Consider the following 21,803-nt stretch of genomic DNA (forward strand, 5'->3'; position numbering starts at 1 on the left):
TCTCCACGTGGCGTTCAACATGAAGGAGTACTGATTCATAAGCTGACCGTGGACGGTACGTGGTAATCAGCAGGAGGTTTCCTTAACCTGAAGCTATGAGACTTCATGGGGTCCAGAGTCGATGTTGAGGACTCCCAGGTTAACTCTCTCCCGACTGTGCCACTGTGATGCCACCTGTGCTGGGTCTGTCCTGCCAGTGAGACAGGACATACCCAGGAATGGTGATAGTGGTTTCTGGAACATTGTCGGTAAGACATTCTGTGAGTATGACTATGCTAGGCTGTTGCTTGATTAGTCTGTGAGGCAGCTTTCTTAACTTTGGCACAAGCACCCAGATGTTAGTAAGCAGGACTTTGCAGGGTCGACAGAGCTGCGCCTGCCGTTGTCATTTCCGGTGCCTGGGTCGAAGCCAGGTGGTCCACCCGGTTTCATGCCTTTTTCATATTTTAGTCTCGGTTTAAAACAACTGAGTGGCTTTCTAGGCAATTTCAGGGGGCATTTAAGAGTCAACCACATTGGGCAGGATAGAGAGGTATTGGAGTGGGAGTGTGCCAATTGGCACAGAGAGCCCAGGAAGTGGACACAACCCCTTTCACTGACCAGCCAGCTGGTAGGGTTATACCTGCCAGGCTGCACGTTGGTGCAGGCCTTTCCCATTGACATTGTTTTATCAGATCAGCGGCTGGTTGAGGCCCTTAATTGGGCATCTGATGCATCTCCCAGCCACCCATTGGGGGACAGATGTGGTTGGACCCTTGGCACAACACCCAGAAAATGGGTACTTTCAATGAAGGATCCCATGTTATAATAATCTCATGTTCAAAAATCTTCCTTCTTGCTGTTTCCAATGAGAACCCTTGGTTTTACTCCCTATTTCTTCACTCACTAATGAATAGAAATAACTCTTCGCTACTTTCCCAGAGTAGATTCTTCACGTTTCACTTTGCCCTTTAACTGGCTATTACTCTTTCAGTATTTCTCTCACTGACCACCTCGCTACTGCTCCTGGAGGTGCTGAAAATGTGGTTGTTAATTTGAAGTAATGTCCCATTGAGATGCATGGCAACCAAAGGCCTCAAGCTGGCTGATGCACTGAGTTTTAACCTGTGACATTAAATGTTGGGATTGTCTCCAGGAATGGCCTTTCTCATTCAACCTTCAAGAAAGTGGAGCAGAGGTAGAATATCAGCCTTAATGTTATGGAGTGACACAGCGGGCATGATGGGAATTAAGGCCAACTCCTGCTTCTATTTCTTGTGCACTTATGTATTTATGACCTCTTGCCTATCACATTAAGCATTGAGATTCCAAATGATGATGATCTTGTATATTTTATTTGGTGCATCACATTACATAAATAAAGATCTTAAAAATTAAGTAAATGAAATAGTTCCAAGGAATGTGCGGGAAGTAAGATAGGAACCACACTGTCAGTTTGAATTGCTTGAGATTATAATTCCAGTTGTACGTGGATCCTACCAGTTAATATGTGATTCCACTTGAATCTGATTATAACAACAGCCTGTACTTATATGAGGTCTTTATCATAGTAAAGCTTCCCAAGGTACATCTGATAATCTAGTTTCAGTCTGAAACCCTGAAATCTTGATCAGACCTGATTGACACTGATGTGCCACTAAATAATCGGCTCATTTTAATAGTGGACAAACTATGAAATTACGAGGTCAACCTCTCACACGCAAGTGTCAGTCGAAAGATTCCGAATCCGAACAGCCCCTCCTCCCCAACCCCCTCCCCATTCCAGTTGCCCGCACAAAGCTACACGAGGATGAAAGCAAAATGGATTCAAACACTATTTACAAATCTAAATTAGAATACCAGAAAAAAAAAGGAATGGAATGATCCACCCCCATCTGGCGGTCTACAGCTTGTGTGTGTCACAGTGTTGGCTACTGTACATGTACAGCACATACTAGCTAAAGAAAACATTTCATTTCTTTCTGATGGCGTACAGTTTTCAGGTGCCTTGATGACAGCTTTTATAAATGTACAGTGTATTTTCTTTTATCTATTCACGGAATTTAGGCATCGCTGGCTGGGCCAGCATTTATTGCCCATCCCTAACTGCCCTCCACCTCAGAGGGCATTTAAGAGTCACAATATCACAATTCCAGTGATATTAACACTACATCACCATCCACCCGCACAGCTTGTATCTGTCTGTCAGCCCCTATACATGTTCCGTATATAGCATGTTTCAAACAACAATTGGCTCCTAGGCGGTGCATGTCATGGATGTGCTAATAAGGAACGACTTGCCTTTAATACTTGGAAGTGTTTTGTGAAGTTAGCTGAATGTAGAGATATAAGCTGTTGCTATATAATGTTTTACAGTTGCAAACCAGGTATGATAAAATAAAACAAAACCTTATCAGAGAAAGTTAAAGTCTAAAATTATCTGAATAAATGACCTATACTGGTGTGGTCCTGTTCTTCCTGTCTGCTCATTTCTTGAAATTGACTTAGCCTATTTTTTAGTGATTGTGTGATCCAGTCTACAGTAGGTATGTCATGGAGTTGTGATACAGTCTACAGTAGGAATATCATAGAATTGTCATCCAGTCTATAGTAGCTGTATCATAGAGTTGTGATACAGTCTACAGTAGGGATATCATAGAGTTGTGATCCAGTCTATAGCAGGCATATCATAGAGTTGTGATACAGTCTACAGTAGGAATATCATAGAGTTGTGATTCAGTAAGTATATCATGAAGTTGTGATCCAGTCTATAGTAGCTGTATCATAGAGATGTTATCCCACACAGTAGGGATATCAGAGTTGTGATCCAGTTTAGAGTAGGTGCATCGTAGAGTTGTGATCCCATACAGTAGGCGTATCATAGAGTTGTGATCCAGTCTATAGTAGGTGTGGAGAAGGGCCTTTTGCCTGATCTGCATGTGGTCCACCCATAATGGCTTACGATGAGCATCCTTCATCGGTCACTAGTTTGGCAGTTTTGGACCAGGCGAGCTGCATGGCCCCAATTCTGTCAGCATCCTGGATGTGGTAAACCTGAAACTGGAGACAGTGGAAGAAAATGAACATTCGGGGTATGTTAAACTTTACCCTGTGGAAATTGCCACAAATGTAAGTGACATTTACAGTTGCAATTCAGGTGACATTAATCTATTAACTTACTGCATAAATGTCCTATTGCTACAATTTAGATTCTCACAGCACATGGAAAAATAAAAACTGAGACAAAGATGATTTTATGAGCGTGACTAAAAGTTAATCAAATCATTGAGGTTTAAGTTGGGCCTAAATAAAGGTGGCTGAAGGCAACAATGATTATTGGTGAGCTGAAGGGGGAGGCGACAGTGGACAAAATGCTGAATCAGAGCAGAGATTGGTCAGGGCTGCTGGAGGACTTTACAAAGAAAGTGTAAGAGTATGGACAAATGCAATACATAGATACACACATAGAAGATAGGAGCAGGAGGAGACCTTTTAGCCCATCGAGCCTGCTCTGCCATTCATCACAATCATGGCTGATCATCCAACTCAATAGCCTAATTCTGCTTGCTCCCATTCTCCCCAAGTGCTACATCCAGCCGCCCCTTGAATATATTCAAAGTTTTAGCATCAACTACTTCCTGTGGCAATGAATTCCACAGGCTCACAACTCTTTTGTGTTAAGAAATGCCTCCTTATCTCTGTCCGAAATGGTTTACCCTGAATCCTCAGACTGTGACCCCTGGTTCTGGACATACCCATCACTGGTAATATCTTCCCTGCATCTACCCTGTCTAGTCCTGTTAGAATTTTATAAGTCTCTATGAGATCCCCCCCTCATTCTTCTGAGCTCCAGTGAGAACAATCCCAACCTAGTCAATCTCTCCTCATATGACATTCCCGCCATCCATGGAATCAGTCTGGTAAACCTCTGCACTCCCTTGAGAGCAAGGACATCCTTCCTCAGAGAAGGAGACCAAAATTGTACACAATACTCCAAGTGCGGCCTCACCAAGGCCCAGTACAATTGCAGCAACACATCCCTGTTTCTATACTCGAAACCTCTTGCAATGAAGGCCACCATACCATTAGCCTTCTTTACCACCTGCTGCACCTGCATGCTTACCTTCGGTGAATGGTGCACAAGGACTCCCAGGTCCCGCTGCACATTCCCCTCTCCCAATTTACTACCATTCAGGTAGTAATCTGCCTTCCTGTTTTTGCTTCCAAAGTGAATAACCTCACACTTATCCAAATTATACTGCATCTGCCATTGATTTGCCCACACGCCCAACCTGTCCAGATCATGCTGTAGGATCCATGCAAGCATGAGAACTTTAATCCTGAGACGCTTACATACTGAAAACAAATGTATGTCAGAAGGATATGTGATGGGTGAGCAGAACACATTGCAACATACGGTGCAGGTAGCCAGAGATATTGATGAACTAAAATTTATGCAGATTGGAGGATGGGAGACCAGTCAGGAGAGAATTGTAATTATTATCTCCAGGGGTGGCAAAGGTATATATAAGGGGGGGTCAGCAGAAAATGTGAGGAAGCAGGTTGTTGCTGCAAAGGTGAAGTACAGTGGGCGGTCTTTGTGATTGGGGACTATATGGTCAGAAGTTAGAAGGTTCTCAGTTCAAGTCCCACTCTAGAAACTTGAGCACAAAATCTAGGGCTGACACTTCAGCGCTGCACTGTCAGGGCCGATGTCTTTCAGATAAACCAAAGCCCCTCTCAGCTGGAAGTAAAAGACCCTGAGGAACGATTCTGAAAACGATCGTGGCACTCCCCGTTCAATATTTATCCCTCAACCAACATCATAAAAGGGGAGGCAGTGCCTAGTGGTATTGTCACTGGAATGGTAATCCAGGGGAAACCCAGGGTTATGCTCCAGGGATATGGGTTTCAATCCCACTATGGCAGACGGTGAAGTTTGAACTCAATAAAAATTCAATTTGAATTCAATAAAATAAATCTACATTTAAGAGTCTAATGATGGCCATGAAACCATTGTCTACTGTTGTAACAACCCACCTGATTCACTAATGCCCTTTAGGGAAGGAAATCTGCATCATGTGACTTCAGATCCACAGCAATGTGGTTGACTCTTAAATGGCCTCTGAAATGGCCTAGCCGCTCAGTTCGAGGACAAATAGGGATGGGCAATAAATGTTGGCTGAACCAGTGACACCCGCATCCCATGGATGAATAAATAAATAAAAAAACGGATTGCTTAGTCATTTTCAATTCCTGTTGCCAGGTGCAAATTGGCTGCTGTGCTTCCAAGGTTATAACAGTGACACTACACTTCAAAAGCACTTTGTTGGTTATGAAGCACATTGGGGATCTCCGATGGTGACACATAGAAGAAGGTTACATGTAAGGTAGCTCTCACTAGAGTCTTTGATTCGTCCCATTTGAGAGCCATTTACAAGAGGATTTCAAAAACACAAGAAAGAATACTGGGATGAAAGGTGTGAGCGGTAGTCCTCCTGAGGAGCTGAGCAAGGTGCAGAGTCCGGTGGGATGTAAGATGGCAGAGGCAAGTTCGTCGGGTGGAGCTACACCTATTCCAGCGGTGATAGCATGTTTTCACAGCTATTGGATGAAGGAGAGGGTCCTGAAATGGGCCAAGGAGAATTGGGAGGTGTGGTGGGAAGGCCGCAGTATTTGTATACTCCAGGATGTCATGGCAGAATTGGCCAGGAAGCGTGCAGCCTTTAACAGGGCAAAGTCAGCGCTTTATAAGTGTGGCGTGCGTTTTGGAGTGGTGTACCCAGTGAGGCTGAGAGTTACGCATAATTCCTAATACCATTCCTTCGAGGGGGCGGAGCAATTGGAGGCTTTTTATTAAAGCTCAAGGACTTGGACTGAACTGAAAGGGTCTGAATGGGGGTTGGGGTGGGTTTTTATGGGAACATTGTCAAGTTGTATTTTTTCTTATTTCTCTTTCTTCCCCTTCCCTTTTTTTTATAGAGTTGCTGTCAATTGAAATTTATGTGATTTTTTTTTCTTTTTGGTTGTTCTTTTTAGTTGGAAGGGAACAAGTGACTTGGGGGAAGGGGACGGATGTTTGGTAGTTTTAAGGTTGAAGGAGGGGATAGGGGAGTTACGTCTCTGGGGAATGGTGATTTGGGTTTTAGTTTCTTTCTTTTGTTGTTTACTTATGTGAAATGGGCCCTGGCCGGGGGTCAGGGGGGGGGGGGGGGGGGTGGGGCTACCTCACTCACAGGTTAAAGTTGGCTAGTGAGCGGGAGTGAGGTGGGGAGGAGGGGTTGTGGCTTACTGGACCTTTTTAAGCAGGTTTTGATTAACCTAGGTGTGAATGGTTGGGGGAAAGGAATGGAGGAGAGATGTGTTGGTTCAAGAGGAGGTTGCTAGGGGATTTTTGGAATAGGGGAGGGGGGGATAGATTTCTGATAGCGATTGGGGGTTATTCTTTGAGGGACGGGGGGGTGAGAGACCCACTGATTCGATTGGTTCCTTGGAATGTGAAGAGTTTGAGGGGCCCAGTGAAGTGTGTGAGTTTTTTCTCATTTGAAGAGTTTGAAGGCTGATAGGTTGGTGGTTTTAGCATTCATGAAGAGGATGTTGGCTGACATACCAGACTTGGACACGCATCAGTTGAATTTGGGGGGAGATTTGAATTGTGTTCCGAATCCTAAATTGGTCGAAGCCAAAGTCGTTAGCCCCTTCAGCGATAGCAAAGGAACTGGCTGCGTTAATTAGGGAGATGGGTGAAGCGGGATCCATGGCGGCTTTTGCACCCTGGGTGGGGAGGGAATTCTCCCTATTTTCTCCAGTGCATAACGAGTTTTCACCTATCAAGTTTTTTGAGGTGGGGAGGTCCCCGCCAGAGGTGAGGAATGCAGAATATTCTGCACCTGGTAGATGGTCTTGGAGAAGGGGCTAGTTCAGCGGCCGGCATGGAGTTTGGATGTAGGGTTGTTGACGGATTTGGGATTCTGTAAGAAGATGGCAAGGGTGATTGATAAGCATCTGGGGGGTTTAACAAAAATCGGGAGGTTTTGCCCTTATTTCTGTGGGAGGACCTGAAAGACGGTGAGTGGGAAGATAATTTCGAATAAGGTGTAGGTGGATAGGGAGGCAAGCAAGGAACGCCAAAGGTTGGTGGTAGGGATTTTGGAGGTAGATGGTAGGTTTTCGAGTGATCCTACTCCAGAACTTCTGACTAATAGAAAGAAGTCACAGATGCAGTTTGACCTGTTATCTACTGATAAGGCAGGGCGCCAGTTGCGGTGCTCAAAGGGGGTAAGGTACAAATATGGGGAGAAGGGCAGTCATCGTTTGGTTGGTCAGCTGAGGTGGAAGGCTCCCAAGTGATTGTTCAGGTTTGGGATTCAGGTAGTGGACTAGTGTCTGCACCGGATAAAGTTAATGCAGCGTTGGAGGCATACTATAAGGGTCTTTATAGATCAGAGCCGTCTGGGGAGGAGTCGCATATTTCTGAGTTTCTGGAGGGGTTGGAATATCCTAATGTGGAGGAGGAGGATCGGGAAGAGTTGGAGGAGCCACTGGGGGTGGAAGAGGTCCGGGCAGCTACTGGAAGAAAGTGCTGATGGGTCAGGTGTCGGGGCCGGATGGGGTTCCGGGTGGAATTTCTTAAAAGTTTTCAGATTGCCTGGTACCATTATTGGTGGAGGTGTTGAGAATTCAGTAGCGTGGTAGTTTCTTCCGAAGACAATGATGTAAGCGTCCATCTCACTTCTGTTAAAAAAGGATAAGAACTCAGTGGAGGGTGGGTTGTATTATCCGATTTCCTTATTAAATATGGATGCTAAGATTTTGATCAAGGTGCGAGTGCTGAGGTTGGAGGAGTGTCTCCCTTAGGTTATTGGGGAGGATCAGACAGGGTTTGTGAAGGGTAGGCTTTGTCGTCTAATGTGTGACGGATTTTAATTGTGGTGTTGTCCTCGTCAGAAGGGAGGGAGGTTATTGTGGTGTTAATGCCGAGAAAGCTTTTGATAGGATAGAATGGGGATATTTGTTTGCAATGCCAGAGCGGTTTGGGCAAGGGCCTAAATTCATGTTGTGGGTTCAGTTGTTATACAAGGCACCTAAGGCTAGTCTCCCAGCAAATAATATGTATTTGGGATATTTTCAGCTGCACAGGGGAATGAGACAGGGGTGCCCTATATCCTCCCTCTTGTTGCGTTGGCAATAGAGCCTTCGGCCATTGTCTCTGATAAGTGGAGAGGGATAATGGGAAGGGGGGAAGAAACACAGGGGTCCTTATATGCTGATGATCTTCTTTTGTATTTGATGAACCCAGTCCCCACAATGGGTGATATTATGGCGCTGTTGAAGCGTGTTGGGGATTTTTATTGGTATAAATTGAATTGGGAGAAAAGTGAGTGTTTACTGGTCACTCTGCCGGGGAGTCATACATTTCATAGAATTTACAGTGTAGAAGGAGGCCATTCGGCCCATCGAGTCTACACCCTAGAAAGACCACCCTACCTAATCCGACACTTCCTCCCTATCCCCGTTACCCAGCAACCACATCTAACTTTTGGACACTACGGGACAATTTAGTGTAACCAATCCACCTAACCTGCACATCTTTGGACTGTGGGAGGAAACCGGAGCACCCGGAGGAAACCCACGCAGACAGGAAGAGAAAGTGCAGACTCCGCACAGACAGTGACCCAAGCCGGGAATCAAACCCGGGTCCCTGACGCTGTGCAGCAACATTGCTAACCACTGTGCTACCGTGCCGTCCGAGTCAATTTGGGGTGTTGTCGTTTTGTTTAAGGGGTTCTCGTTTTAGATATTTGGGGGTGCAGGCAGCTTGGGTTGGGCACGGCTTTGTAAATTGAACTTTACGAGCAAGGTGAATATGGTCAAGGCTGACTTGCAGAGGTGGGATAGTCTCCCTCTCTTTGGCGGGCAGAATTTAGTTGACGAATAATTCCTGGTTTTGTTCCAGTGTTTGCCAGTTTTTCTGCCAAAATCATTCTTTGGGGAGTTGAGAGATTGATTTCATTTATCTGGGCGGGTAAAGTGGTCATGATTAGGAATACGGTCCTTCAGAGGGACCAGCAGTCAGCATTGCCGAGCTTGATATATTATTACTGGGCGGCCAATGCGGAGAAGGTGATGGGATTGTGTGGGGATCCTGAGGCTGTGTGGGTGCGGATGGGATCATGTTTGTGTAGGGAGTCGGGGTTGAGGGCATTAGTGACAGCCTTGCTTCTATTTTCTCCTGGGGAAATATTCAGCGAGTCTGGTTCACTGAACTCAATTACTCACACGGAAGATATGGAGACAACTTTGGCAGCATTTAAAATTGGGCACGGGATCGAAGTTCCCGCCAATTTGTGTAAACCAATGTTTGAGCCAGCGATGTTAGAAACTAGGTTTAATGGATAGGAGCAGAAAGGGGTGGGAGGGATGCGGAATTTTTTTTTTGGAGGGCGTTTTGTAAGCAGGGAGGAGTTGTCGGAGAAATTTGGGCTTTCGCAGTTAGATGCATTTAGGTATCTATCTACAGATTTGCAATTTTGCAAAAAAGGTCTTTCCGACATTCCCAGTGGTGCCGCCATCCTCGATGCTGGAGAAGGTTTCATCACTTTCAGGGATAGTGGAGGGAAGCACTTCGGGGGTTTATGGAAGGATTATGGCAGAGGACGTAGTATCGATGGAGGGGATCAAGGTCAAGTGGGAGGAAGGTTGGAATTGGAGGATGGGATTTGGTGCGAGACGCTGCGGAGGGTGAATGCTGCACCTTAATGTACGAGACTAAGGTTGATACAGTTGAAGATAGTATATGGGGCTCACTTGATTAGGTCTAAGATGAGTAGGTTGTTTGTGCGAGTGGAGGATAAGTGTGAGCGTTGTGGGTGGGGTCCAGTTAACCACGTGCACATGTTCTGATTATGTCCTAAGCTCCTGAGGCTCTGGGTCTCCTTCTTTAGCGCCAAGTCGGTGATTCTGCAAATGGAACTGAAGCCCTGTCCTTTAGGGGCCATATTTGGGGTGTCATCTGCCGGGCTGATGAGGTTGATGTTCTGGCCTTTGCCTCGTTGATTATTCAAAGTGGGTTCTATTGGGGTGGAGATCAGCTTCTCCACCCAGAGCCTCAGTATAGCCGGGGGATCTTATGGAGCTTTTATATCTTGAGAAGCTCAAGTGCACCATGATGGGGACAATTGAGGGGGGTCAACCGAAAATGGCAGCTGTTTATATTGTACTTTAAAGAGCTGGTTGCCGTTAGTTGCTAGGGAGGTGGGAGGCAGGCAGAAGGAGGAGGGAGTTGGGAGGGGGGTGGTTTCATTGATGGGGGGCTGGGGGGGGGGGGGGGGCGTGGTTCCATTGCTTGTTATGGTTTTATTGCTATGTATAAAATTGAAAATGTTGAATAATTTCTTTTAAATGAAGCACTTTGGGGAACCCTGAGATTGCGTAAGTAGCTCAGTAAATGCAAATGTCTTTATTTCTTCTCTGATGGAATTAAAAGCAAGTGACTGAATAGAACACTGTAGATCCAAAAGGTCTGGTCCATGACTGGGGAGGGGGATGGAGTTAGCGAAAACATTTCTGCTCGTGCTGTGAGAGTGGGATGGGGGGAACATAGAACATAGAACAGTACAGCACAGAACAGGCCCTTTGGCCCTCAATGTTGTGCCGAGCAATGATCACCCTACTCAACCCCACGTATCCACCCTATACCCGTAACCCAACAACTCCCCCCCTCCCCCTTAACCTTTAGGACACTACGGGCAATTTAGCATGGCCAATCCACCTAACCCGCACATCTTTGGACTGTGGGAGGAAACCCACACACACACGGGGAGGACGTGCAGACTCCACACAGACAGTGACCCAGCCGGGAATCGAACCTGGGACCCTGGAGCTGTGAAGCATTTATGCTAACCACCATGCTACCGTGCCTTAGGGAAGGTGCTGTCTAAGTTTCGAGAGGGTGAAGATGGAGAGTACATACTGCGCAGAATTAACGGCCAGAATTACGGGGCGAGGGGGGGGCGCTTCGGAATGCATGCAACCTGGAAAAGGGCACAGTGAGCTCAATTACAGGGCCAGTCATATAAAATAAGGGAAGGTTGGTCACACTGGTGAACTTTAATCAGCTTGAATTTGTTGAAGTGCTCTGTGACTCTCTCCTTGACTATAAATTTGAATCTCCTCACAGATATTGTATGAGCAGGTTTATAATTTACTTTCACTTTTCTTAAATAATAAAGTTATGTTTCAATTGTTCCTATCTAAAGAGACAATTTCTGAATTGACAGAACTTTGGACGATTACAGCTGGAACACCTGCAATTTTCTCTCCTACTTTGTGGAGTGCATCAGATCCTGGAAGTTTAACAGGGTTCAGCAAGCTAAAGAATCCACAGAGAACCAGCATTTTAAGGAAGGTTTCAATGTCTGTGCTCTCATCTGGCTATTCAGTGAATAATCCTGCAGCACCTATTGCAAGATGAAGCTAGTTACTTGCCACCCATTTACTCTGGTAGGGGTGATTTCAATCATTTTTCGAAAGTGGCTGACCCTGGGCTAACCAGCGGCTTATGGAAGACAGAGATACTCCACCAACCACCACCAACCTCTGACTCTAGCCCACCCACCATAGTTTTCAATGACACAAAATGAAGGCTGGAGGTAACTTCAGCTGTCTCGGAAGTGCAATTAGCACAAATGTCTGCACTGACAGTGAGGTGACAACTTGTTTAATTTATTTATGGGGTGTGCGGATCGCAGGCTGGACATTTATTACCTATCCCTAATTGCCTTCAACTGAGTGGCCTGCTGGGCCACTTCAGAGGGCATTTTAAGAGTAAGCCACATGGCTGTGGATCTGGAGTCACATGTAGGCCAGACTAGGTAAGGACGGCAGATTTCCTTCCCTACAGGAAATTAGTGAACCAGATGGGTTTTTACAACAATCGACAATAGTTTCATCACTAGACTTTTAATTTCAGATTTTTATTGAATTCAGATTTCACCATCAGCTGTGTTGAGTTTCGAACCTGGGTCCCCAGAGCACTGCTCAGGGTCTCTGGATCACTAGTCCAGTGGCAATCACCATTATGCCACCGTTTCCCCTAAATAAGAAAAACGTTGTCCATCCCTAATTGCTATTTAACTGAGTGGCTTCTGAAGGCCATTTCAAAGGACATTTAAGAATCAGCCACATTGGTGTGGGTCTGGAGTCACATGTAGGCCAGACCAGGTAAGGATGGCAGATTTCCTTCCCTAAAGGACATGAGTGAACCAGATGGGTTTTTATGACAATCGACATGGTCATCATTTGACTTTTAATTCTAGGTTTTCATTGAATTCGATATTCAAATAGAACTGCCAGAGCAAATTTGGCATTCCCTCATTTAAGCAAGAGCTGTGGTACGATCTACCCTCCCCCCCCCCCCCTTAAGCCTCTCAGACATGGATTAGCTACTATTAGGCGGTTGGACATGTTCCACATGAGATTCATTCAGAAGATCATGAGTTTCAAATGGAAGTAATCAACACTGAGATACTTCAAAGAGCAGAAATGTCTGGAAATGAAGCATGCACCATCAGAGGCCTGCTCAGATGAAGTGGCAACGTGTTTCATATGACTGACCTTAAAATTCCTTAGGCAGTCATGTATTTGCAAGTTAAACTTGGACCCCGCCTAATTATCACCATCCCTTCAGGGAATGCATTCCGGATTGGAAAAAAATTGTTCTTTAAATGTTTTCCTTCATGTTGCCTCTGACTCTATTTGCCTAACTTACATCTACATCCTCTCATTGTACGTTCTAGAATCTCACTGTGTAACTGAACTCTTTTACCACTGGTACGATTCCCTTTTGCACCTTCTCCAAAGCTCGACCATAGTTTCTAAGGTGTGCTTCCCAGAATTGGCCTCTATACTCTGGCTAGGGTATAATCAGGGTTTTATTAAATGATTAGCATTACTTTCTTATTTTTGTACTCTCATGCTTCAAGTTATCAAAAGGTAGCCTTCACTTCTTACACTTTAACAGACTTCTCAATATGTCCTATCACATTTAAAGACTTCTCCATGTACACTTCCATGTCTTTTGTTTCACAGTCTTTACATGGGAACATAGGGCACAATCTTGCTCCCACACTCGCCGTCTGCCGGAACAGCAGTGCGGGTGGAAAATCTCACGAGAATCGGGAAACGCGATTCTCGTTGGAGCGATCTCAAATCCCGATTTTCCCTACAAAGGGCATGAACCGCATTTTAATAAATTTGAATGGATTTCAATATTATTAGTGCACCCCCCTTGCCAAATGATCCCCCCCCCCCTCACTTAATAATCATACGTCACGTCAGTGATGTTTGCAACAGGTTTGGCCAGGTGTGAAGCAGTCGAGGGGATCGCTCCAGGGGCGCAGATATAGGTGTAGCCCTGGGGGAGGGGGGGGGGATAATAAGGACACGCAATGCACTGCCACCTGGAACTGGCAACATGGAAGCACCAACATAGCAGTGCCAATGTGGAAATGCCAACCTCTGCTGGGGGCAGTGCTGGGGAAAACCTGATGGCAAGCTCTTCATTCCAGGTATCTTTCCTGTGAACCTCCTCTGAACCATTTCCAAGGCCAGCACATCCTTCCTTAGATACGGGCCCTAAACTGCTCACAATACTCCAGATAAAAACCTCAGTCAAACTACCCCTCAATTTTCTTTGCTCAAGGCACATGCGCTAAGCCTATCTTTCCTGTCCAAAATGAATTCAGTGGTCCAGATGAGTGGGAGTTCTTGTGACACAGTGGGTTAGTGTTCCTACCTCTGGGCCAGATTCAAGCCCCACTTCCCGACTTGAAGACAACAGAAGGGTGCGTACATAATTTGGCCAAACAGGTTCATTATCAGCCCATAAATCCTTCCAAAATACCTAATGGCAGGTAGAAAGAGTAGGGGAGCCTTCTGGTCAGCCATATTGCAGAAGGCAACTGCAAACCAATACTTTACCAAGCATAAATATGGATTAATCCAATAGAAGTCCATGGTTGCTACTCTCAGGGAGAAGGAGAATTCTAGATGGGGGCCTAACCTTAATTCTATACAACTGAATCATAGCACTGTGATCCGTTCCACTTTGACATAAAGAACATTTTATTAGTTTTATCACTCACTTTTTGTGCCCGTTGACTAGATTTCAATGATTTAGGTACTTGGTTTCCCAAATCTATTTGCTCATCTATAGTTCCCAGCTCTCAACATTTGGAAAAATACTCTGACCTATCTTTCTTGGATCCAAAATGAATGACTTCACACTTGCCACATTAAACTCAGTGCACCATAGTTTTGTCCACTCTCTTAAACGTTGTCCTTTTGCAACTTCTCGATCTTATTTATCCTGTCTAAATTAGTGTCATCTGCAAACTTGGATCTACAGCGCTCAATTCCTTAATCCCATCATTGATGAGGATGGTGCAGTGCTGAGACCCCAGAACGGGACCCTGGAAAACAAGGCTTTTCACGGTGCTATGTCTTTTCGTCCGACGTCATTTCGTCCAACGACACTTCGTCCACGTCTTTTTGTCCAACGTCTTTTTGTCCGCTCGTCTTTTGGTCCAACGTCACTTCGTCCAATTATCCAATTACAAATAGTTTAATTTAGTTTTTCAATGTTACTGCTCAAGGATCCTCTCCACCTATTTCGCCTCTTGAAGTTGAGTTCTGCATTTGTGCTGCTTGATCTCCAGACATTATTAAGATAAGCTGCAGGATATTCACCCATGTATGCTCCAGCGTGATGAGAGCCATTGTATCTGATGGAATATTTGATCATTTCAGACCTGTAATGTCAGAAGCCACTGCCAACCCTAATCACTCGACGAAAATCGAGTTTAAATCTGCTTCTTTCAGAACTGCACTCATTGTCTAAATCCAAATAGACTCCCACTTATATCTGTGTCTGTCGGAATTGTAGAATATCAAATCATCTTGTCCTCTCCCCATGATTCTCTCTCGGGTACAGTTCTGGAAATGTAACTTTTAGGGTATTTCGGGAATTTACCATTTACATTAATTTTAAGTAATTTCGGGAATTTTAAGTAATTAGTAAACTTTTAGATTTTTTAACTGCATTTTTAGATTTTTTAACTTTTTAACTGCATTTTTCAACTTGCATTTTACTTGCATTTTATCAATTACTTGCATTTTAGCAAGTAAATTAACGGAGTTAATTTGTAATTGGATAATTGGACGAAGTGACGTTGGACCAAAAGACGGGCGGACAAAAAGACGTTGGACCAAAAGACGTGGACGAAGTGTCGTTGGACGAAGTGACGTCGGACGAAAAGACGCGACACGGCTTTTCACATCCTGCCATTTTCCAAATCATTGAACGTTATTTTTATGCATTATGGAGCAGATGAAGCACAATGGCCCCAAGTATAGGGTGACATAAAGTATAAGGTCCTTAAAAGAACCACTGCACGCCACTCCTCAAACAGATAAATTTCTGTTTTTGAGCATTTCCTTTTCACAGCGCCAGGGACCCGGGTTCAATTCCGGCCTTGGGTGGCTGTCTGTATGGAGTTTGTACATTCTTCCCGTCCCTGTGAGAATTTGCTCCGGGTGTTCTGGTTTCCTCCCATAGTCCAAAGATGTGCAGGCTAGATGGATTGGCCATGCTAAATTGCCCATTAGTGTCTCGGGATGTGCAGGTTAGGTTGGGTTACAGGGTGGGATGGGCAAGGGAGTGGACATGGGTAGAGTTCTTTTTCGATGGGTCAATGCAGTCTCAATGGGCTGAATGGCTTCCTTCTGCACTGTGGAAATTCTTGTTAACTGCTATTTTCATCTGAATTGAAACGCCATTCAAATAGGGCCCAGGGATGTATGGTGAGAAAAATGGTAAGTGCTACAAGAGGGATCACTGTCCTCTGTACCAAACCTGCGCTGTACCTGCCATGAAAGTTTTTGATGAGACAGTGTAGACTAAGGGAGCTTTTTTCTTTTTTTCTACTTTCATGGGCATCACCGGCAAGGCGAATATTTGTTGCCCATCCCTAATTGCCCGTGAATTGAGTGGTTTGCTCAGCCATTTCAGGGGGCATTTAAAAGTTAATCACAATGCTGTTGGTCTGGAGTCACATGTCAGCCAGACCTGAAAAGGATGGCAGATTTCCTTCCCTGAAGGGGATTAGTGAGCAAGATGGGTTGTTATTACAGGTTTATTAATTTAACTTAAATTCCACCAGCTGCTATAGTGGGCTTTGATCCCACGCCCAAAGCACATGATCCTGGGCCTCGAATTTATTAATCTAGTGACCTTACCAGGACGCCACTGTTTCCCTTAAATCTGGGTTATAGCCAGGAACATTAATATTGGGAGGGTTTCTAACCCCATGCTATACCGCCCCTGGGCATGTTTGATCGGAACTTTCCTCTGTAGCCAGCCCATAAAGTCTCTGACCTGGGGCGAGATTCTTCGACCCCCCCACCAGGTCGGAAAATCGGCGGGGGGCGGCGTGAAACCTGCCCCCGCCGGCTGCCGAATTCTCCAGCGCCGGGTATTTGTCGGGGGCAGGAATCGCGCTGCGCCGGTCGGGGGCCCCCCGGCGATTCTCCGGCCCTTGATCGGCCAAGTGGCCGCCTGTTTACGGCCGGTCTCGCCGACGTAAATTACAACAGGTACTTACCGGCAGGACCTGGCTCCGCAGGCGGCCTCCGGGAGGTGCCCCCACGGTTGCTTGGCCCGCGATCGGAGCCCACCAGTCCGCGGGCAGGCCTGTGCCGTGGGGGGGCACTCTCTTCCTCTGTGTCGGCCGCTGTAACAGTCCGCGATGGCCGACGCGGAGATGAACCCCCCTGCGCATGCGCTGGGATGACGCCAGCACACGCTGGCGCTCCCGCGCATGCGGCAACTCGCGCCGGCCGGCGGAGGCTCTTCAGCGTGGCGCCAAGCCCCTTCCACCCCAGCCGGCATGGTGTAAACCTTTCCGGCGCCGGCCTAGCCCCTGAAGGCGCGGGGGATTCCGCACCTTTGGGGCGGCCCGACGCCGGAGTGGTTCACGGCACTCCTTCGCGCCGGAGTTGCCCGCCCTGCCGGTTCGCGGAGAATCCCGCCCCTGGAGATTTTGATTAAACAGGAAATTGTTATATTCTCCCCTCCATTCCCTCCAGAGCAAGACCCAGACATTTACCTTATTTAAGAAGATGTCAAAATAGGCTGTGTTCCAGTAAAGGCCCTCATCATCCTGGATCTGCAGAAGCATCTTCACATAACTGTCAATGCGTTGGCGATGGGTGGGGAGGAGGTGGGTCATGTGTATCTGTAGGTATTTCTCAGGGCTATCAGTGAAATCTTCCACTTTCTTGTAAATGGTTTGGAAGTCAAACTGGGGCGGAAAACCCTCGTGAAAAGCGTTGATCTCGTGCATGAAGTAGTTGGGGAGGTTCTGGAGGGTGAGGCAGCGGAGCAGCACCACTAGTATCCGATAAACAGACGATTCCAAGTCAACCCAGTCCTCTTGAGCTGGGAAAAACTTCATGGCCCAGAGTAAGACCATCTGGTAAAATCAAAAATAATGCTGGTAACTGTCAAGCATTACACTTAGTGCATGATAATAATCTGAAGTATAATACAGGGCAATGTCAGGCATTGGACTTAAAGAAACTGTATGAAAATTGTTTGAGATCAGCGATTAAATTATTTTGCTCGATACTCATTCTGCTGGCAATCCCAACATTTGTTGTCCATCCCTAGTTGCCTCTCAGAAAGTGGTGGTTCCTGAAACTCTGCAGTCTGTGTGATTCTTGTTAACTGGCTGGTACACCCACGGTGCTGTTAGGGAGAGAATTCCAGAATTCTGACCCTATGGCAATGAAGGGACAGCCGATATATTTCCAATAAAAAGAAGGAGATTATCATAGATTATCATAGAATTTACAGTGCAGAAGGAGGACATTCGGCCCATCGAGTCTGCACCGGCTCCTGGAAAGAGCATCCTCCCAAGGTCAACACCTCCACCGTGTCCCCATAACCCAGTAACCCCACCCAACACTAAGGGCAATTTATCATGGCCAATCCACCTAACCTGCACATCTCTGGTCTGTGGGAGGAAACCGGAGCACCCGGAGGAAAACCGCGCACACACAGGGAGGATGTGCAGACTCCGCACAGACAGTGACCCAAGCCGGAATCGAACCTGGGACCCTAGAGCCGTGAAGCAATTGTGCTATCCACAATGCTACCGTGCTGCTCCTTCATCAGGAGAATGAAGAGGCATGTTCCAGAAACATATATATAGACAAATTCAAAGATGCCAGACAATGCTTAGAATGTGGGCATTAGCAGGTAATTAAGTCTTTACAGATCCAGAGATCGGGGTAACCCCAGGTTAAAGGGGTGACCACAACACCAAACAACCCTGCCATGGCAATCTCTGCTAGACGGCCAGATCATCGACATGGATACCACCATTACATGTGAGAACACCACCCACCAGGTACGTGGTACATACTCGTGCGACTCGTCCAACGTTGTCTACCTCATACGCTGCAGGAAAGGATGTCCTGAAGCGTGGTACATTGGCGAGACCATGCAGACGCTGCGACAACGAATGAACGGGCATCGCGCGACAATCACCAGGCAGGAATGTTCCCTTCCAGTCGGGAAACACTTCAGCAGTCAAGGGCATTCAGCCTCTGATTCAGCCTTCAGCCTTCAGATTTTCGGCGGGAGCAGTGGCCAGGGGTCTGCCGGGAAGGTAAGTTTCCCTATTTAAAAACTTACCTTGCAGGAGAAGCGGCCTTGTTAGTACCTGTATATAAGTTGGGCGGTTGCTAAACCCGGGACACTACACTTGTAGTGTCCCGCACCCTTCCACCTCCTCTAACCTAAGGGGTTGAGTGAATATCAGGTAAGCTCTTCCTTTCTTTTCTTTTCTTTTTTTTTGTTTTATCTAGAGGGGATAGCAGGGAAGGCAGTGCAATGTTCCTCCTGCACAATGTTTGAGGTGAGGGACGCCATCAGTGTCCCTGCTGATTTCCCCTGTGGGAAGTGCACCCATCTCCAGCTCCTCAGAAACCGTGCTAGGGAACTGGAGCTGGAGTTGGATGAACTTCGGATCATTCGGGAGGCAGAGGTGGGTGACGGTGAGAGGGGCTGGGGGTAAGCAGTCAGTACAGGGATCCCCTGTGGTCGTTCCCCTTAGTAACAAGTATACCGCTTTGGATACTGGTGGGGGGGACGAATTACCAGGGGTAAACCATGGGGTACAGGTCTCTGGCACAGAGTCTATCCCTGTTGCTCAGAAGGGAAGGGGGAGAGGAGTAGAGCATTAGTCATTGGAGACTCCATAGTTAGGGGGATAGATAGGAGATTCTGTGGGAACGAGAGAGACTCGTGGTTAGTGTGTTGCCTCCCAGGTGCCAGGGTCTGTGATGTCTCGGATCGTGTTTTCAGGATCCTTAAGGGGAAGGGGGATCAGCCCCAAGTCGTGGTCCACATAGGCACCAACGACATAGTTAGGAAAAGGGATAGGGATGTAAGGCAGGAATTCAGGGAGCTAGGGTGGAAACGTAGATCTAGAGTTATTATCTCTGGGTTGTTACCCTAGCCACGGGCTAGCGAGATGAGGAATAGGGAGAGAGAGTAGTTGAACACGTGGCTACAGGGATGGTGCAGGAGGCAGGGTTTCAGATACCTGGATCATTGGGGCTCATTCTGGGGTAGGTGGGACCTCTACAAACGGGATGGTCTACACCTGGACCAGAGGGGTATCGATATCCTGGGGGGGGAAATTTGCTAATGCTCTTCGGGAGGGTTTAAACTAATTCAGCAGGGGGTTGGGAATCTGAATTGTAGCTCCAGTATACAGGAGGTTAAGAGTAGTGAGGTCATGAGTAAGGTTTCAAAGTTGCAGGAGTGTACTGGCAGGCAGGAACGTACAACGTACAGGTGTACAACGCCAGGAGCATCCGGAATAAGGTGGGTGAACTTGCGGCATTGGTTGGTACCTGGGACTTCGATGTTGTGGCCATTCGGAGACATGGCTAGAGCAGGGACAGGAATCGTTGTTGCAGGTTCCGGGGTTTAGATATTTCAGTAAGCTCAGTGAAGATGGTAAAAGAGGGGGAGGGGTGGCATTGTTAGTCAAGGACAGTATTACGGTGGCAGAAAGGACGTTTGCTGAGGACTCGTCTACTGCGGTAGTATGGGCTGAGGTTAGAAACAGGAAAAGAGAGGTCACCCTGTTGGGAGTTTTCTATCGGCCTCTGAAAAGTTCTAGAGATGTAGAGGAAAGGATTGCAAAGATGATTCTGGACAGGAGCGAAAGTAACAGGGTAGTTGCTATGGGGGACTTTAACTTTCCAAATATTGACTGGAAACGCTATAGTTCGAGTACTTTAGATGGGTCTGCTTTTGTCCAATATGTGCAGAAGGGTTTCCTGACACAGTATGTAGATAGGCCAACAAGAGGCGAGGCCACATTGGATTTGGTACTGGGTAATGAACCAGGACAGGTGTTAGATTTGGAGGTAGGTGAGCACTTTGATGATAGTGACCACAATTCGGTTACGTTTACTTTAGCGATGGAAAGGGATAGGTATATACCGCAGGGCAAGAGTTACAACTGGGGGAAAGGCAATTATGATGCGATGAGGCAAGACTTAGGATGCATAGGATGGGGAGGAAAACTGCAGGGGATGGGCACAATTGAAATGTGGAGCTTGTTCAAGGAACAGGTACTGAGTGTCCTTGATAAGTATGTACCTGTCAGGCAGGGAGGAAGTGGTCGAGCGAGGGAACCGTGGTTTACCAAAGTAGTTGAATCACTTGTCAAGAGGATGAAGGAGGCTGAAGTAAAGATGAGACGTGAAGGTTCAGTTAGGGCGCTTTAGAGTTACAAGTTAGCTAAGAAGGATCTAAAAGAGAGAGCTAAGAAGAGCCAGGGGGGTACACGAGAAGTCCTTGGCAGGTAGGATCAAGGAAAATCCTAAAGCTTTCTATAGGTATGTCAGGAATAAAAGAATGACTAGGGTAAGAGTAGGGCCAGTCAAGGACAGCAATGGGAAGTTGTGCGTGGAGTCCGAGGAGATAGGAGAGGTGCTAAATGAATATTTTTCGTCAGTATTCACACAGGAAAAAGACAATGTTTTTGAGGAGAATACTGAGATACAGGCTACTAGATTAGAAAGGCTTGAGGTTCATAAGGAGGAGGTGTTAGCAATTCTGGAAAGTGTGAAAATAGATAAGTTCCCTGGGCCGGATGGGATTTATCCTAGGATTCTCTGGGAAGCTAGGGAGGAGATTGTTGAGCCTTTGGCTTTGATCTTTATGTCATCATTGTCTACAGGAATAGTGCCAGAAGACTGGAGGATAGCAAATGTTGTCCCCTTGTTCAAGAAGGGGAGTAGAGACAACCCCGGTAACTATAGACCAGTGAGCCTTCTGTTGTGGGCAAAGTCTTGGAAAGGTTTAAAAGAGATAGGATTTATAATCATCTGGAAAGGAATAATTTGATTAGCGATAGTCAACACGGTTTTGTGAAGGGTATGTCGTGCCTCACAAACCGTATTGAGTTCTTTGAGAAGGTGACCAAACAGGTGGACGAGGGTAAAGCAGTTGATGTGGTGTATATGGATTTCAGTAAAGCATTTGATAAGGTTCCCCATGGTAGACTATTGCAGAAAATACGGAGGCATGGGATTCAGGGTGATTTAGCATTTTGGATCAAAAATTGGCTAGCTGGAAGAAGACAAAGGGTGGTGGTTGATGGGAAATGTTCAGCCTGGAGTTCAGTTACTAGTGGTGTACCACAAGGGTCTGTTTTGGGGCCACTGCTGTTTGTCATTTT

General features: G+C 46.4%; 1 protein-coding gene across 1 annotated transcript in view; it reads right to left on the minus strand.

Annotated features, from left to right (window-relative positions):
• Positions 1 to 1,312: 1,312 nt before the first annotated feature.
• LOC119976155 (protein mab-21-like 4) overlaps positions 1,313 to 21,803 on the minus strand; it is a 42,363-nt gene continuing 21,872 nt past the window's right edge. Inside the window, exons 4-5 of the mRNA XM_038816373.1 lie at positions 17,145 to 17,510; positions 1,313 to 3,039 (exon numbers count right to left, since the gene is read on the minus strand). Coding sequence (XP_038672301.1) covers positions 2,938 to 3,039; positions 17,145 to 17,510 — 468 coding nt within the window. The 3' untranslated portion in view covers positions 1,313 to 2,937. The remainder of the gene's footprint in view (positions 3,040 to 17,144; positions 17,511 to 21,803) is intronic.

The sequence above is a fragment of the Scyliorhinus canicula genome, chromosome 13 (assembly GCF_902713615.1).
Source record: "Scyliorhinus canicula chromosome 13, sScyCan1.1, whole genome shotgun sequence".
NCBI classification, from domain to species: Eukaryota; Metazoa; Chordata; class Chondrichthyes; order Carcharhiniformes; family Scyliorhinidae; genus Scyliorhinus; species Scyliorhinus canicula.